The 20345-nt window shown below is 35.0% G+C and overlaps 1 protein-coding gene across 9 annotated transcripts in view; it reads right to left on the bottom strand.

Annotated features, from left to right (window-relative positions):
* The window catches only part of PCLO (piccolo presynaptic cytomatrix protein), a 402967-nt gene that overhangs the window by 172088 nt on the left and 210534 nt on the right, over nt 1–20345 (bottom strand). For 7 of the 9 annotated variants that reach the window (XR_004371190.2, XM_032761204.2, XM_032761205.2 and 4 more), the window contains exon 6: nt 18049–20066. Coding sequence is in view for 8 of the 9 variants with exons in the window: in XM_032761204.2 (XP_032617095.1) it covers nt 18049–20066 (2018 nt within the window). In the remaining variant the exon portion in view is untranslated. The remainder of the gene's footprint in view (nt 1–18048; nt 20067–20345) is intronic. The other 2 variants (XM_032761207.2, XM_032761208.2) reach the window with 2 other exon arrangements.

The following is a 20345-nucleotide window of genomic DNA, read 5'->3' as shown; positions in this document are numbered from 1 at the left end:
CAGAGTGATATATCAGACCATCTAGGACCTTGAATGTCATGTAAATTTTAGACTTTATTAAATAAGCAAGAGGTCACTGAAGATTTGAAGTTCAGAAATGACAACATAATATGTATTTATTAGAAGACATAGTTGGCAGAATTTTACTATTATTAATGGTACAAAACTTACAAAAAATTCTGAATAATACCAAATTATCCAAGAGGTAAATGTTAGCATAACACAAAAACACTCAATTCATTTCTACAAAAGTAGAAACTAATGTTCAAAGAGGTTATAATAGAATGCATGAACTCTGATTTCTTTGGTAGATAATTTCTTACCTAAAAAATTAGAACCCTGGTCTCTGACTCCTTATGTAATTTGCTTTTTAAGCACACCCAGATAATACCTTTTTGAAACTACAGTTACTAGGTTATGTGCTCCTTATCTCATGATACTTAAAGTCAAAAAATGTTTCATTAATCTTTTGGCTCCTTTGGGATTCCACTAATGGTATGTGATGGGTCTAGAAAGGTAGGAAGGTTCCCGCAAGCCGTATTGATAACTTGTAGATTGAACATAATTTCTATGGAACACCATTGAACAGGAATGAATGGGCCAATAAATTTATATATGAAAAGTTATATCTGGCTGAACTACAGAATGCATAGGATGGGAACAGAGATAAAAGAAAACAAATTAACAGCCTTTTAATGGTCCGGGAGAAAAAGACTGATGCACTTTTGAAAACAGTGGTATCAAGGAATTACAGCTAAGACATATAAAAGACTAAGGACTTCAGGATTTGTTATCATTATTTTACTTATATTAACTTATTTTAAAATACAGTAACCATATAAGGCCCAGTACTATTATTACCTTCAATTTATAAATGAGTAAATTTAGGCAGAGCAAAATTAAGTAACTTCAAGTTTGCACTGTATGGCATATAAGATTTGAATTGGGGAAATGAAGAGATTTGAGGAGAAGCATTTCGGTAATCATGCTATTCAGTAGAGCATTTTAGGTGGTAGATTGTGTTAATTATCAAATACAGGCTAAGGTATAACAAATCACCTCAAAATTTAGTGGCTTAAAACAATATTTACATTTTCTGTGGGTCAGCAATCTGGGCATGGTTTAGCTGTGTCCTCTTGCTCATGGTTTCTCACAAGCCTGCAAACAAGTTGCCATTGAAGTTATCATCTGAGGTCTTGACTAAGGAAGACTACTTCTAAGCTCACTCATGTGGTTGTTGGCAGGATTTGGACACGGGAGGCCTGTTGGACTGGGGGCTTCAGTTCCTTATTAGCTTCCCTTGTTACCTTCTGTGTGGAACTTTGTAGAGCAATTCAGAATATGGGGGCTTGTTTATCAAAGCATGCAAGCAAGATGGCAAGAAAAACAGTGCAAGTAAGTTGGGAGCAATAGTCTTTTGTAACCTAATTTTGGAATTGACAGCCCATCATTTATTTCATATTTTACTCATTAGAACCAAGTTATTAAGTCCAGCCCTCACTTAAAGAGTGGGGACTCCGCGAGGGCATAAATATAAGGATATAAGGTCGATTAGGAACCATATAGAAGCTGTCTACAATGTAACGTGAATTGATTTTATGATTGATTGCATGTGAAGTATGTGGTAGAGGGAAGAATCAAAGAGTACTCCTTAAAATGATATACAATGATGGCATATTCAATGGCTAAAATTTGAGAAAGCTTATGTCTTCACTGTGATGTAGGAAGCATATTTATCCACCATGATCAAGGCAGCAATTATTAGGGATTTGAGCAGAGTAGACAATGAGAAAGGAAACTGAGTAGTTAAACCTTGTAGGAGGAGGGTTTAGCAGATGGATGGTCTGATTGAGTACATGGCTCTCTGAACTTTTAGTTAATATTTCCACTTGTGGGTCTTCTAATGTACATCCAGGCAAGATATAGATAAGAAAGTGGCTGCTACTTGGATTCATTCAGGGTAAATTTGTTTCCAGGGCTGTGGGATAAATTACAATAATAGCAAAATGTTTGTTGTGGCAAATCTGAACCTTGGATCATAAAAGCGGTGGATATAGGAAGGTTGATAAACATAGGCAAAGTAGAACTTTCAATGGAATAGAATAAGGATGGACTTGAAGGACAAATATAAGGGAGGTACATTAGTAAGCAAGTTCTGAGATAGAATGTTTACATGTTATTGCCATGTATGACTTATGAGTTAAATAATTTTCAGGTAATTTCAGAGGGCATTTGTGGGAATGGATGAACAACATGAAGTAGAAGTAATAATTATGGTAGACGAGCTTTAAGAAAGTGAAGAAACAGAAAAACTGGGTGTGGGATCATCATCCTCACAGATGTTGAAGTCATTCAGGATCTGGCAGGACTTCTGATGACTTTTACTACACAAAGGTGGTGTCACATGACAAGTATGCCTGTAGATGAAACATGCTAGATTGCACTGTTAATGCAAATATATTCTTGGAGAGAAAAAACAAACATCCTTAGGTTCTTTATGATTTCTTTTATATTTCATTTTTTTAAAACAAGTTTCGGGGTAATTTGTTACACTATAATAGAAAACTAATATGCTCACTGGCCTTTCCCATCTTATTGAACTTCTACATATATGTCTGTTTGTCTTGAATATGATTTGGTTTTGTATTTTTTTTGACAGACAGTCCGTTTATTCTGACAAGTTCTCCCTGAAGAGACAGTTAATCGGTACATTCTCCATTATTTCCCTTCACCTTACCTTTCTAGGTTATTTTCTGTTACAAAGCCCTGATTCAAGATCCAGCAATGACTCACTTTAGAGCCAGCAGGACCCTCTCTGAATTACTGCCTCAGTTTTCTTTCCTGGCTGACAGTTCCTATCAGGTTAGATTGGACTAGTCTTTGAGTTGTTTCCAAGAAATGAGAATAATTTATTAGGTTGTTAATTAAACAGCAAAGGAACACCTCCTTGTTGTAACAGTACTTCAAGATTTTAGTTGAAAACTTAGCACTTCTGTCTTTTGAAGTATACCCTGAGGTTTTCCATTTTATGGAAGGTCAGTTTTTTTTTTTTTTTTCAGTGAAAATTATTTTAAGTGTTCCTTATACTGGGTACTTTCAGAAAAAAATAGGAATTTGAGAAAACAGCTTGCTGTGGGAAAAATGTCTTTTTAGGTCTTCCTATTTCCTGAATAGTCTTCAGCCTTCAGAGCATCACCCTTACATGCATGGCTAAAGCAACAAATGCAGGGCTCACTGGCATTGAGTGGTCCAGTCCATTTTGTTTTTATATTCCTGATATATAAGAAATGAAGAAATGCTCCAGATCAGGTTACAAAACTGTGATATATTTTCAATGCTGACATTGAACATTTATGCTTTTAAACACAAATAAAAACATGTAATGACTTATACTTGGAGATAACATAAGAAGCATAGATTTTGAGGCCCTTTGTCAAAATAAGGCCAAGGCCAAAAGTTCTCCTTTGATCTTTCTGTGATTCTTCTGTCTTTACAAGTGAATTTTCCCTCATAAAGGCTGAAAATCAGATCCCTCTCAAGAATATGTAAACTTTAACGTGGTGCCTTAAGATTACTCAGAGAAATGAATCTCTAATGATAGAATGTCATATGATGAGATTAATATTTGTTGGGTTTGGTCTAGTACCTCTCTGAAATCATTACATACGTTTACCTCACTTGCCAATTAAGGCAAGTGAGATTTTATTTTATAGAAGGTAGCTATTACATTGAGTTGTCTTTGCATATGATGTAATATTAAAATATAACTTTTACAAACCACCATTATTAATGATTTTTATGGGCAAAATTATTTAGAATGTTCTTATACAGAGATGACCAGTTTATGATAGACATTCAAAGCCATCGAGATGTTCTCTGTGACTCTCATAGGTCGCTAATGATTATCATTTCTTTAGTTGGGGCTATGTTTCTTGAAATCCTGGAAAAAGGATCAAGGCAAATGATCACATTCAGCAAGATAAGTATTCTAAATAAAACTAATTCTAGTATATTAATTAAATTGTGTATGGATCCACTCACCTAGGCTTCATTTTATACCTCAAATAATCTAAATATTTATTTGTGTAGTTTAGTAATCAAACTGCCATGATGACAACTGTAACATAAATTTGATTAAGTGGTAATATATATCTTTAGTCTAAAAATGTTTATTTTAACTTATCTTAAGATGAAAACATATAATAATTGCTTTCTTAAATTTATGACTGCTTGACAAGTATGTGTTCTAATATGAAACTGCAGTGTTGAGATTTTATCTAGCTTTCCAATCCTACAGTATGGTGTCTTCAAAGCTTCAGAAAATTCCAGAGCATGTCTAGGAAAAAAATTATACGGTATGTTACCTACAAAGTCAAGATCTCTAGATTTGTATTTATCTATGTCCACCTGTCTTTGCTCTAAGAGAAACAGAAGATAGATATAGATATATTTCTAACCATAAACAAATTATTTTCAATTGATAAAATATATTTTTATATAATAGCACTTACATAAAAATACTACTAGTAAGCACTCATAAATGGTAGATATTATGATAAATGGCTAATTGTTATTATAATATACATTTCTTAATAACAAAAGCCATAATTCTCTAATAGTATCACTCAAAATTCCTTTTGATTAGAAAGTCTGTAATATTTTAACATGCATATTATATTACCAAATATGCTTATGAGAAGTCAATGAAAATTATGATTTTTTCATATAAGGGTTCAAAAATTCATAAACTAAATGCCTTTCCTAAAATAAGGACAATCCTTGGACTTCACCACCTAATCTAATAATGACTTATTAGAAAAAATGTAGGTAAGACCATACACAGAATGACCAGGAAGCAAGCTACTGGTATACTAAAAAAAAAAAAAAAATTAGGATTTGCACTCAGATATACAAGTTTACTCATGTCTTTGCAACTTACTTGTTCAGGATAGCCTTCAACAACTCAATGTTCTTTATTCTCAGTTTTTGACTTTGTAAATTAAAGATCAAATACCCATACTTCATTGGTTTGCTGCAAAGATAAAATGAGCTAAGTTCTTTCAAGTATCTAGTAGTTTGCTTGGATATAGGAAACACCCATAAAATACCTGTTATTATAATTACTATTATATTAAGAATCAAATGCAGTAGGTATGTTGCTTTTCACACAGCAAAAAAAGCAACAAAAAACCTCTACAACATACAGTTCACACTTTTGTTCAATACTAAAAAAATCTATGTCTAAACAAAGATAAGTTTCATAAACTTAACTACATTTTCACATGAAGCTAAAAGTGAAACGGGTAAGCTATCAATTATGACATTTATGCCAAAAGTGAAACTTCATTTCAATGAAGACAGAGCAAATTATAAATTAAGATTCTATGCCACGATCGGAGTAAGATCATATAAATGGCAGAGTTCAGAACTTCAAGAATTGATCCCTCTATTAAAGCAAAAATTAAGCTGGCAAAAACTGACAGAATCAACCTTTCTGGAACTCTGGAATCCAATCAAAAACAGAAAACAGATGAGTGCTTAATGAAGAAAGAAGGTTCTAATGTTCAGTAAGAAAGCATTTTGATGTTTTGGTTCATTCTCTTATAATCTCCCATTCTCTAGCTTGGATACAACATCTAAATGAAGATCCACTAGGAAATATAGAACTTGAACAACACTGTAAACAGTAGACCTCGTAGACACATACAGAACACTTCACCAAACAGCAGAGTGCACATTCCTCTTACGTGCACTTGGAAGAGTCTCTAGATAGACCATATGCTAGGCCACAAAATAAGTCTCGATAAATTTTAAAAGGTTGAAATCATACAAAGTGCCTTCTTTAACCACAATGGAATGAAGGTAGAGATCAATAAATTAAGTAATGAAGCTAGAAATCAATTAAGAAAACTAGAAAATTCTCAAATATGTAAAAATTAAACAACAAAAAGAAAAACAATCCAATTAAAAAGTGGTCAAAAGACTTAAGTAGTCACTTCACATAAGAAATATGAATGGCTGAGAAGCACCCAAAAAGATGTTCAACATCATCAGTCATTAGAAGAATGAAAATCACAATCACAATGAGATACCAATTCACGTCCACTAGGATAGTTATAATAATATTTATTTTTAAAAGGAAAATAAGTATTGGAAAGGATGTAGAGAAATTGCAACCCTTATACGTTGCTGGCGGGAATGTAAAATGGTTCAACTGCTATGGCAGAGTTTGACAGTTCTTCAAAAAGTTAAATATGGAATTACTATAACACTCAGCAGTTAGCTACTCCTAGGCATATACCCTTAAAATTGTAAACAGATACACAAACAAATACTTGTGTATTAACATTTATAGAAGCATTATTCTCAATAGCCAATATATTCATTAGTAGATGAATGAATAAACAAACTGTGCCATATAGAATAAAATGGAATTCAACTATTTAAAGGAATAAAGTACTGATACTTGCTACCAAGTAGATGAACATAGAAAATGTTATTTGAAGTGAGAGAAGCCCATGACAAAAGGCCAAAAACTGTATGAATGCATTTGTATTTATCTAGAATAGGTAAATCCATACAGACAAAAACACATTGGTAGTTGTCAGAGGCTAAGCGGGGAAGGGAATGGAAAGTAATGGCTGAATGGGTATAGGATTTTATTTTGGCATGATGAAAATGTTTTAGAACTAGATAGAGGTAGTGGTGACTGTACAACATTAAAATGTACTGGATTTGTCACTGAATTGCTCATTTTTAAATGGTTAATTTTATGTCATGTGAATTTCGCCTCAATTAAAATAGCAGTCCTTTAAAAGGTATCATTACTGTCCAAATTTAGAGACATAAACAAAACCTATTCACATTTTAAAATGCTTTTACTTTTGAAACCTACATGTTTTTGTGAAAATTGTGTTTTAATGTCACATTTCATGGTAATGCCTGTTAACATCCACACTACAGTTTTTTTTTTTGCATTTGGCAAACAATGTTGTGCCTTACTTTGTATAAAATAATAAACTCTACTGTAGTATTTAAAAATATGTTTAATTATTTCAGTGGTAGAAAATAAAAATCCTCAAATTTCTAAACTGTATTATTTACCTGAACTATTCAAAATCTTTGGTATAGTGCTAACTAGAATATTATAAACTGTACTTCTCATCTGAGTAATTATGATCTGATGTGTTTTTGGAAACTTTATCTAATTTTGGCAATAGTATCCCATTGCATATTATAAATGCTCAATGCTAGGTAAATATGAAAAAGAAATCAATAGTTTTTCCCTTTTTATAATATTTACAATGTTATCCACCAGCAGGTTCTATTTCAGTCTCTCTGTTATTAAAGGAGAGAACAGACTCAATTGCAAGCAATTAACCAATACCACCCAAACTTTACTTTCATGTTTCATTGACAGGATTAAATATGTTGAAGGTGTGATTAAATAATTTACCAAAAAATTTCAGTTGTGTTTTGTCCTTCTTGCTGTGGGACTAAAATAACGCTAGGTATTCTCCCTTTTTAAACACATGAAGGTATCTCCACATTAGATTCCAAATCTGAGAACTTTCCTAATGGGTATTTTGAGTTACAGAGCCCAACCAACAAAGTTATCTTCTACTACTTGTAGATACATACCTAAGGTCTCTTTGGATGGCAAAGTCAATGATAGGACATTTAAGAGTCACGGCTTTGAAAACAACATAAAGCATCATGGGCCATGCTAGACATTTAAATGCAAGAGCCATTCTCTTCAAAGGACTATGAAGACTTGGAATAAAACATCAGTAAGAAATACAGAAATGATTAATTTGCTTTAAAGAATATATTACATTTTGACATTTCATTGTTGTAAAGTGAAATATTTATTAACTACAAGGGTATAATATTTATTAGTTATATGAGACTATAAAAGTATCATTTTAATGTATATATGTATATGCATATATGCCTATCAATAAGGTATAATATTAAATATGTTAAGAAAGTGTCAAACAAGTATTAGAATTGTGATGTCACATATCTTATATCTCAAAATATACCCCAAACTTTTCCAAATTTTTATATTATAATCCTTTTAGTTGCTTATTCATTTTTCCAGTAAGAGTTAATTAGTGTAACATAGAATCCTAAATAATTAGTAATGTTTAGAAACATAAACAGATACACAAAAGTGTGGCCGGGCACAGTGGCTCATGCCTGTAATCCCAACACTTTGGGAGGCCAAGGCTGAAGGATCACTTGAGGTCAGGAGTTCAAGACTAGCCTGGCCAACATGGTGAAACCCCATCTCTACTAAAAATACAAAAATTAGTTGGGCATCACAGTGGGTGCCTGTATTCCCAGCTATTTGGGAGGCTGAGACAAGAGAATCACTTGAACCTGGGAGGCGGCGGTTGCAATCAGCTGAGATCACATCATTGCTCGAGTCAATTATAAAGTACACAACTGTTCAAAATAGAAAGATTAGTGAACTGTTAAGAAACTAATATGCTGAAATACATAGGAAACTAATTACTGTTAAATAGTGCTGTGGTTTTAAACTGTTTCAGTAATACTCAATGTTCTATTAAGTCAGAACTCTCCCACGTTAAACTGGCATATCAGAATATTTAGTTTTACGCTTTTGGCAGAAGTCTTTCAATGAACAATAAGAATATAATTTGTTTCTCAGAATCATGTTAATTTGCATATTTTGAAATTTGGATTCTGGAAAGGATAACACAAACGATTTGATTTTTTCTGAAAATCTTTTCCTTCTTTATAAAAAGTTTTCTTTTGAAATTAATCCTTAGATATTTATTATAGTGAATAGGAATGTTAACTACCGAATACTAAATTGCTGAGATCAACTTAAAAACTTTCTGATTTTGACTCATTGACATTTGTGTATCTGTGTAAATTTGTTTTAATTGATTTTTTAAATAATATCTTTCCAATTACTAATGACCATAAATTATTTTACTGCCATTTATTTTGAAAAATACCTCAAAATACTTTGTATTTTAATTTTAAAACAGTTGGACGTTAAAATGCAATATTTTAATCAAGAAGAAATATCATGAGAAAAACATTAGTAATGAAGAAGGTAAGAGCTATATAGAAAGATGAGGCTTCTATTATTTACAAAGCTAATCTTTAATATATGATTATTTTTTCTGACATATATAAATACCACCACTATAAAACAGTTTTAAAGTTAGTTTTAATAGACTGCTTTCTTACATTGCTTTTCAAAGAGAATAATGAAAAATAACCCCTAATAAATATTATTATTATTCAAATCACATTTGGCCACCAGAGCCATTATTTCTTAAATCATTATACTCTGGAAGAATTGACAGAAATACAATTTCTCAATTTAGGTTATGGAAATTACTTTCAGAAATAGACATTAAAGGATTCCAAAAATTTTAAAAATAGCTATCAAAACAGCAATCAGTGAAGCAAAGCATATTCTTGTAAAAATCAGCTCATGAATGCCATCTGCTTTGCAATAGGATCCTGGCTTAAACACTAGAACAAAAAGATTTTAATAAGAAGTTTGCCTATTACTAAAAACTTTCTAAAATTGTTGAACAAGTCTAAGGGGACGAAATAGCTCCAACAATTAATAGCCTATGCACTTTTAAGGCCACCTAGAGGTGATAACATTTTAATTGTAGCTAATTTTTTTAGCACAAAAAGTAGTGTGTACTATCATTGCCAAAATGTGATATTTCTGAAATATACAAACTAATTTTTTGATAGAAAAATCACTAAGAAAAATGTTATAGTTTAAGGGGGATAAATCTTGAAATAAATTAGGTACCTTCTAGCTGTAAACAAATTCTTGGAATTTACATTGCTATGCAATAGATAATGTCACTTTTCTCCCTGACTCTGTAGAGAGCATGCTACACTAACCTTCCTGATTGAAGTTATTGATCATCTGGGGTAGGATGTAAATCAGTCTCACTGTGCAGAAGAAAGAGAAAGGGTGTAAGGAAGGCATTTTGGAGCTCTGGTTTATGGAATCCTCATAAACACGGTACTAGAGATAATCCATAGATATACAAAAATACTAGACGGAAATAAATGGAGAAAGTATAGTGTGGTCCATGTATGAAATGGAAGAAAAACACAGAGGAAACAGAAGTCAAAATTGTTAACACTGGGCTGGGTGCGGTGGCTCACGTCTCTAATGCCAGCACTCTGGGAGGCTGAGGCGGGTGGATCACCTGAGGTCAGGAGTCTGTGACCAGCCTGGCCAACGTGGTGAAACCCCATCTCTACTAAAAAGTACAAAAAATTAGCCGGGCGGGGTGGCAAGCACCTGTAATCCCAGCTATTAGAGAGGCTGAGGCAGGAGAATCACTTGAACCCGGGAGTTGGGGTGAAGTGAGATTGCGTCACTACACTCCAGCCTGGGCAACAGAGCAAGAATCCATATCAAAATAAATAAATAAAGTAACATTGAATTACACAAAATGAATAGTGGGAGGATGAATATGGTTTTGTTAGCTTTTGCTTTGTTTTTATTTTTTGTTTGATGTGGGAGTGAGGGATTTATGAATCCTGCAAAATTGAAAATTATTTGATGGATAAAGAGGTCCTTTGACTCATTAATTAATCAAGTTAAATTATTATTATAGAGCACCTATTATGAGTCAGGTATCTTTCTGGACACTGGGTATACAGCAGTAAAGATATTAAACAAAAACCCATAAATTTTGGTGAGGGAGGAAAGACAATAAATAAAATAACAACAACAAAAACAGATATAGTATCTTAGATGATGATAGGTGAAATGGAGAAAAATAAAGAAGGCCATAGAGATAGAGTACTAATTTAAGACAGGTCAGTCAAGAAGGCCTTATGACTCAAAAAAATAAATTCAAAAATGGCTACCAAGTATAGGAATCGGAAATTTCCAGAGAAGCAGCATTACATACTCCAAAGAATATGAAAGATACAGTTACCGGAACTTTTGAGAATTATTTCTACCAACCCATAAAGTAAAGCTCTTAATGATACTTGGTGACTTTTTACTGAAGAAACACAGGTATTTGCCAAATGTCCATCTGAGAAAAAGAGAATCCACATTACTGGATATCTACAATTGCCAGACTTGGTGATGGGAAGGTAATAAACCTTATTCACTTAATCTTTACAAATAAACCTTTGATCATTCTGATTCTACCCACTTTTAACTCTCTGTCTTACATAAAATCTTCCAAATGAAGAAGAGTTCTACTGATAAATTAATAAAAATCACTGTCCACATGCTACCTTTCATTAAAATGTACACTTCTTCCTATGCTTTTGCTAAATCATGATGAAAATACAGTATTACTAAGTCATATCTAGGGAGCAAGCTTAAACCCAGAAGAAATAAATTCTGACTGTGTTTGTATCTCTTGGGACTTTTTTTTTCTGTGGAGTAAAGTGAAAGATTTAAGGAAACAGGTGGCAATGTTTTTCCATTTTTACTTGGAGCTAAACAATTAAATTTGTAAGAGTAAGTAGGCTGCAAGATAAAACTGTCTGGTTACGTAAATGTCAACAAATAAAATTTGATATCAGACTGACAGGGTCTTGAAAAGTACCCAAAACAAATAAAATATCATCCCATATTTGGCTGTGAGCAAACAAAAAGTACAATATAGTGCTTGGATATATTTTATGGGTCGAATTTTGTCTCCTCCAAAAAATGATATATTGGAGTCTTAACCCTTGATATCTCAAAATGTGAACCTATTTGAACACATGGTCTTTACAGAGGTAATCAAGTTAAAATGAGGTCATTAGAGTAGGCCTTAATCAATATGGTAGTATCCTTTTAAAAGGGAAATTTGGGAACAGAGGTAGACACATACAGAAGGAATAAATTTCCGGGTGCTTAAACAGCCACCCAGTTTGTGGTACTGTGTTATGAGAGTGCTAGCAAACTGATACAATGCATGGGCAATAAGAACAAAATGATCCTAGTGGTAGGAAGTCAAGCATGAAACCTGCCTTTCTGATTCATCCTGTATCTTTACAGTTTATCACAGTGTCTGGAAAAGAGTAATGAATAAGGTAATGAGTGAAAACAAGCAAGAATTGAATTTTAAAAATGTATAAACCTCTTTTATTTCATTGAGCCGTGGTTTATAGTTCTCCTTGAAGAGGTCCTTCACATCCCTTGTAAGTTGGATTCCTAGGTATTTTATTCTCTTTGAAGCAATTGTGAATGGGAGTTCACTCATGATTTGGCTCTCTGTCTGTGATTGGTGTACAAGAATGCTTGTGATTTTTGTACATTGATTTTGTATCCTGAGACTTTGCTGAAGTTGCTAATCAGCTTAAGGAGATTTTGGGTTGAGACAATGGGGTTTTCTAGATATACAATCATGTCATCTGCAAACAGGGACAATTTGACTTCCTCTTTTCCTAATTGAATACCCTTTATTTCCTTCTCCTGCCTGATTGCTCTGGCCAGAACTTCCAGCACTATGTTGAATAGGAGCGGTGAGAGAGGGCATCCCTGTCTTGTGCCAGTTTTCAGAGGGAATGCTTCCAGTTTTTGCCCATTCAGTATGATATTGGCTGTGGGTTTGTCATAGATAGCTCTTATTATTTTGAGATACGTCCCATCAATACCTAATTTATTGAGAGTTTTCAGCATGAAGGGTTGTTGAATTTTGTCAAAGGCCTTTTCTGCATCTATTGAGATAAAAGAGGATACAAACAAATGGAAGAACATTCCATGCTCATGGGTTGGAAGAATCAATATCGTGAAAATGGCCATACTGCCCAAGGTAATTTATAGATTCAATGCCATCCCCATCAAGCTACCAATGACTTTCTTCACAGAATTGGAAAAAAATACTTTAAAGTTCATATAGAACCAAAAAAGAGCCCGCATCGCCAAGTCAATCCTAAGCCAAAAGAACAAAGCTGGAGGCATCACCCTACCTGACTTCAAACTATACTACAAAGCTACAGTAACCAAAACAGCATGGTACTGGTACCACAACAGAGACATAGATCAATGGAACAGAACAGAGCCCTCAGAAATGATGCCGCATAGCTACAACTATCTGATCTTTGACAAACCTGACAAAAACAACAAATGGGGAAAGGATTCCCTATTTAATAAATGGTGCTGGGAAAACTGGCTAGCCATATGTAGAAAGCTGAAACTGGATCCCTTCCTTACACCTTATACAAAAATTAATTCAAGATGGATTAAAGACTTAAATGTTAGACCTAAAACCATTAAAATCCTACAAGAAAACCTAGGCAATACCATTCAGGACATAGGTGTGGGCAAGGACTTCATGTCTAAAACACCAAAAGCAATGGCAACAAAAGCCAAAATTGACAAATGGGATCTCATTAAACTAAAGAGCTTCTGCACAGCAAAAGAAACTACCATCAGAGTGAACAGGCAACCTACAGAATGGGAGAAAATTTTTGCAACCTACTCATCTGACAAAGGGCTAATATCCAGAATCTACAATGAACTCAAACAAATTTACAAGAAAAAAACAAACAACCCCATCAAAAAGTGGGCAAAGGACATGAACAGACACTTCTCAAAAGAAGACATTTATGCAGCCAAAAAACACATGAAGAAATGCGCATCATCACTGGCCATCAGAGAAATGCAAATCAAAACCACAGTGAGATACCATCTCACACCAGTTAGAATGGCCATAATTAAAAAAGCAGGAAACAACAGGTGCTGGAGAGGATGTGGAGAAATAGGAACACTTTTACACTGTTGGTGGGACTGTAAACTAGTTCAACCATTGTGGAAGTCAGTGTGGCGATTCCTCAGGGATCTAGAACTAGAAATACCATTTGACTCAGCCATCCCATTACTGGCTATATACCCAAAGGACTATAAATCCTGCTGCTATAAAGACACATGCACACATATGTTTATTGCGGCACTATTCACAATAGCAAAGAGTTGGAACCAACCCAAATGTCCAACAATGATAGACTGGATTAAGAAAATGTGGCACATATACACCATGGAATACTATGCAGCCATAAAAAATGATGAGTTCGTGTCCTTTGTAGGGACATGGATGAAACTGGAAAACATCATTCTCAGTAAACTATCGCAAGGACAAAAAACCAAACACCGCATGTTCTCACTCATAGGTGGGAATTGAACAATGAGAACTCATGGACACAGGAAGGGGAACATCACACTCCGGGGACTGTTGTGGAGTGGGGGGAGGGGGGAGGGACAGCATTAGGAGATATACCTAATGCTAAATGACGAGTTAACCGGTGCAGGAAATCAACATGGCACATGGATACATATGTAACAAACCTGCACATTGTGCACATGTACCCTAAAACCTAAAGTATAATAATAATAATAAAAAAAAGTATAAACCTAATTGATGGAGATTTAAACTGGAATTTTAAGGACAGAAGAGGAAATGCCAAGATTAAAAAAAATCAAGCATGACACTGAATTAGGAATAAATAATTAGGAAATGTTTAATATGTCTCAGAAGAAACTAATAAAAGGATAAGAACTATGAAGTGTAGAGTCAGGGCATGGGTTTAGTAAGGAGCCATCATAAAATCGCTAGACTACTCTGGGACTTGTCTTATCTGTAAGGTGGCTGGGCTTGCTAATAGCTAAACACCATTCAACTTGTATTCAGCGTTTCAGATGCCTATATAAAAATAAACAAAGTGAAAGTGATACTTTAAATAAAGGACATATTAACATAGATTATCAACAAGACTTGCTAAGATTTCATTGTCCAAGTGCAGCAATGAAAAGATAAGCAGCCAGTCTTTTCAATATAAATCTTATCCCATTGCTTCTATGATTATAATCTTCCCTTTAATAAATTTATTCAATAAGTGTTGAGCACCTACTTCATGCCAGGCACTATTCAGGCATTTAGGACTATAGCAGCAAGAGAAGCAAAATTCCTGCTCTTGTAGAGCTTATATTCTACAGGAGAAGAAAGACAATATTCAATTAAATACACAATATAATGTATTTAGTAAGTAATATATACAAATTTAGAGGCAGAAATAGAGATTTATAGTAATAAGTAGACTTCTTTAGAGAACAAATTAAGAAAAGTCTCTCTGTGGAGGTAAAATTTGAGCAGAAATCTGTATGTAGGAGTCAGCATACGTATATCTGGGGAGAGAGAGGCACAGACTCCTGCCCTGGGTGGGGGCGAGGTTGGCACATCCAAAGAACAGCACGGCCTGTGGTCAGAGCAGAGTGAGGAGGGGAGAAAGTCTGGGAATGACCAATGAGGTCATGAAACAAGCAGAGATCACATCATATATGGCCTTGTTAAGAAATTTCTAATATATTTTGAATTTGATGAGATCCTAATAGAGTTTAAACTGTGCTGCAAGTAACATAATCTGATGTACATTTTAGAAAATCACTCTAGGTGCTGTTTAGAGAACTGATGGCAGTAAAGGCAAGTGTAGAAGCAGCCTAAGGGCTGTGCACATTGTAAATAAATGATGATAGTGGCTCTGGTCTATGATCCTCATAGCCACAGGATGTAAATCTAAACTTTGTAAGGCAGCAGATTAGAACTCCAGTGACCTGGCCCTCACTCGCCTTTCTGGTTGTATTTACAGTAAACCCTTTTATCCTCCTCTTTGTTTTATGTCTGTTCATCAATCTGAAACTTTGTCCATTTATTCCCTCTAGTTACAATGACCTCCATTTTTCTCTTCATGGTCCAGCAGAGGTCTAAATCTTCATGACTCAGACCTCTTCTTTGCAACCTCTCCTGATACTTTCAGGAGGAGGACAGATTGATTCAGAATCTGATAGAGTATAAAACTTATTTTTACACTGTATTATATGTGTCACTGTGTTGTTTCAGTGCCTACTGAGTGGTGTAAGTTTTTTAAATCTTACTGGTCTGTGAAAATTAACAACCTGTAAACTACTGAGCTAGCCTTCTTAAATTCACATCACTATGAATATCCCTAAGAAAATTATTTTTTAGTATAGTTAATAATTCACACTCATAATTAAGAAATTAATTTATTTAATTTAAAATAGACTTAAAGTATGTCTAGACATTTGCCTAGAAATTATAAAATTCACATCTTAGACTCATAGTCTCTAGAGTGTTAACAACACTGCCTGTGTATAAAATGATCTACCTGTGCATGTAATGAGACAATACCTTTGAATTTGTATACAACTATTCCATATTAAAAGTATCCATTTAACTTGACCAACTGGAAAAAAGAACCACTGAATTGTGCTTTGAGGCTCAAAATGCCTAGGGTTTTTCAGATTCTGGGTACTATTTGGTAATTCTACTCAACTTCCTTTATGATTAGCTTATCAATATTGCTGACACAATCAGTAATACAACCTTTACAACCCATTGTATCAATTTCCAAGTGGATACTTTTCCAAATCCAAAGTGAATACTTTGTGAGGAAAAAAATATTGATAACTTGAGACTCTTTTTTAGCTGAGCTCATTTGAATTAAGCGTACAGGGATACATATTATGTAAATGGTCTATATTCCACCTGGAAAGCCTGTTCTTTCTAATAACAGAAGTCTTCACTATTACTTTGAAAATACTGCCAAAAATCATATTTCAAACTTGTTCACATAACTCTTTAAGTGAATTTCTAGGCCAAATCTATAAAAATATATACCTACACATTATGTAACTCACTTAAAAATCACTTCTCAACTATATTGATAGATTACATTCTAGAAACAACACTATGCATAAAGTAATTCTCTGTATACTGGATGAAATCTCAATACAACAGAGGTTTCCTGATTCTATAGCTATTACCTCTCTCCTTGACATGAAGACAGTTTTACTTTTAGGTTATACTACTTGAGAAAAAAAAAAAAAACCGTAATAATGCAATTCTATTAGAAAACTAGAAAACATAAATAAATTTATAATTTACTATTATGACCATTGATGGCTATATACCTACAAGTAGACTTACAGTCATATATTGTGACATATTTTTCAGCCCACAGCCAGTGTTTAACACATATGGGTCAGTGGAAATGTAACACCATCTCAGAAAAACCTACTTAGAAACTTCAGGGTTCAAAACCTAGAGCTCAGTAATCATGCATTAGGGGAACTTCTAATTTGAACAGAAGTCTTGTTCTAAATTAAGCTATTATATCTATCAATCACTTTCTGAATAGTTATGTGTATTAGATTTTCTTAAGTAGGAAATATCTGCTTTACAGCTGATTATCCACATTTCTTATTCTCTGTTACAGAGATCTTCACAGATACATCTGTATATGTTCTTTTCTCCTTGAAGCATATCTATATATTTGAAAATAATTAATTTATATTATTCAAAGAAACATGAAAAAATATTTTTGCTTCTGTGAGCACTAGGACTAAGGTTTACCTGAGTTTAGATTAATAAAGTTGCCAGAAATAAAATAAGCATGGATGAACTATGATGATTATATTACACTCTTATCTGCCTGCCTCAGAAATGTTCTTTTGATCAGTAAGTGTTCCAAGCCTTTTAATGAAGACATTCTGGCTGGAGGAAGAGGATACTGACCAGATAATCCTAAGGGCCTTCCCACTAAATATCCATGGTCTAAATTTATAGTCACCTTTTGCATTATCTGTTTAACGTTTCCTATCATGCTTGAAAATGAATATTAATTATGTTTACTGAAATCACAGCTACAGTTGATATTTGGGAGATTTCGATATAAGAATAAGACTTTCAATTTCATTGTCTTAAAATAATAAACTCATTTTGCTTCACATAATGTGTTTTCTTTCTTTGGTATTTTTAAGTGAATGTATGGTTTTCTACACACAAATGCACGCACACACACATGCACACACACACACACGCATGCGCACACACACGCACACGCTCACACACATATATAGTGTAAATTTCTAAGGCAATAATCTTCACTCTAATCTAATATTAGGTTTCTAAGGTACCAGGAGCCTGATTGCCTCCTAAAAGTCTGAAAACACATGATTAATAACTCATCCATTGCCTTCCAACTGAAAAGAATCACTCTTACCGTATAGCCCTCGGTATACTGAAAAGGAGCCCTGGAACTTTCGTCTGCTGTTGGACTCAGAGGCTTGGGGTCAGACATAGAACGCTGCATCATCTTGGCTGTCTTAGGACTTGCTGGGGGAACTTTAGCCATATCTGGATGCAGTACTTTCTGTGGACTTATATCATCAGGGAGGGGTTTTTCATAAGGTACAAAGGCTGATTCTAAGGCTTTGCCTGGTGAAAGTGGTGAGATGGGTGAGTAAAGGACTTTGGGGGATTTGGGTGGGGAAGGAGCCAGCTGTACTGTGGAATCTGCCCGGAGGTGAGATGAATAACCAATCTCTAAAGGTGTTGGGCGTTTCTTGTCTTTGGGTGGAGATGTGGCACTCAGATATTGAGGACTTTGTGTGTCTGAATCTGCTTCTGTTTGACATCCTAAACTGCCCCCTTTGTAAGTCTTTTCAGGTGCTGAAATGTGTTTAATTATTTCTACCTTGGCATCCACTCGTGCCCGTATGGAGGGTGTTCTTATGGTTCCAACTGGTTCAGTTTGCACAGATATCTCTGCTACTGTTTGAACTGCTATGCTGGAGACTTTGGAAAGAGGTTTGGTCTTGTCAGCCTCTGTCATGCTGTCACCATATTTCCCTACACGAGCTTTCCTCCTTGATCTAGTAGGCATATCCCACTCATCCTGATCTTCATCATCAGTTTGGACGCTTGTATCCACACTCTTTTTAGTTCTCCTTCTCCTACTCACATAGCTCCGATCCGTGGCATCTTCGTCATCCGTTTGTACACCACTGTCCACTATCTTTTTAAAACTTCGGGGATCATCTGTCATATTTTCTCCCATGTCATCATACTGTCCTCGGACTTTAGCTCCAGAACTTCTCTTTTTGGGTTGTTTTTCCTCTTTGACAACAACATCTGTTAGAGGTATTTCTGAAACAGTGCTCAGGATACCAGGTGGGGCAATGTACTGAGTAACACCATCAGACTGAACGGTGTACCATCCTTGGCTTTGTGGTATTTCAATTGCCACAACAGCTGAAGCTGTGGTGGTTGCATCTTCAGTTGCCCAAAATTGACTGCCTTCTGGAGCAGCATACTGACCTTCCAAAATTGCCTGCTCTGTAGTGGTTTGTGGAGAAGCAGTTCCAGAAGGGTCATAGTTATACTGGTAGATCTGCCGAATCTTTTGCTCCTCCAGCTGCTGGTGAAGCTGTTGTTGCAGCTGTTGGATCTGCTCAAGCTGTAACTGTTGCTGAGCTAACGTCTCCTGCCTCATCATGAACTGGGCTTGCCGCTCTTCTTCTTGCTGATAGAGAAGGTGTTGCTTCATAGACTGCAGCTCCTCCAACTTTTTCTGAACCATGATCTTTTCTTGTTCTCGGAATCTTTGAATTTCCTGACGTTCCCACTCCAATTCCTCAGCAAAGCGCTGTTGCTTAATTTTCTCCAGTTCCAGGAGCTCACGTTCCAAGTCTAGCTGCTGCTGTTGTTGTTTATCTTCTTCAGGGACAATTAAAAGAGCACTTTCATCTCCCACCACTTCAGGAAACACTTCAGATGCTGTGGTTAAAGTGGGAACAGAGTCTATCGTCTCAGCAGTAAGAGACTCCACAGTAATAGTTTGCAAACTGGCACTGATATCAATACCAGTTACCGCAATATCCGTTTCAGATGCACCTGTCGTTATAAAATATGATCTAGGCATTGGCTGGCTATGGTGCAGGGCAGGTAATGAAGTCACTGCATCAACTGTATGAATACCAGACAAATCCCTCACTGTGGTGCTGAAAATGGAGCCGGGTTGTGTGGTGATAGCAAATGTAGAGGGTGTTGGAGTTGCTACTGAAGAATAGACAACACCATTAGATGACCTCAAAACACTCCCCACACAATACTGGGGTCCTGGCGGTGGTGTCATTCTTGCTGTGGAATACTGTGGGGTACTAATCCCAACTCCTGAAATGACTTGTCGTGTTTCTGGATATGGACCTGTAGTCTTGCTTGAATAATCCATTACCTCACCTGAAATACAGGGCAGAGTTATAGTCCAGTTCCCAGAATGAATGATGCTTTTTGAGTTTGAAAACCCTCTCATCTCGATGAACATAATGAATGAGACTGCATGCAAATCCACAGGGTAGCCTAATTAGATGCGGAATGAAAACAATGTTGAACATGCAGGTGCATGCAGGTGATTTTGAGCAGAACAATTTTTTTAAAAAATGAAGGAACAAAAGTGCACATGTACTCCAAAATATGCTGCTATAACATCCAAAGAAAGAGAAAAAGTAACAAAACTGG

This window comes from Hylobates moloch, unplaced genomic scaffold (genome assembly GCF_009828535.3).
Source record: "Hylobates moloch isolate HMO894 unplaced genomic scaffold, HMol_V3 SCAFFOLD_1, whole genome shotgun sequence".
Classification (NCBI taxonomy): Eukaryota; Metazoa; Chordata; class Mammalia; order Primates; family Hylobatidae; genus Hylobates; species Hylobates moloch.
Note: the sequence above shows the minus strand (reverse complement) of the source record. Positions and strands in the feature narration are given on the sequence as shown.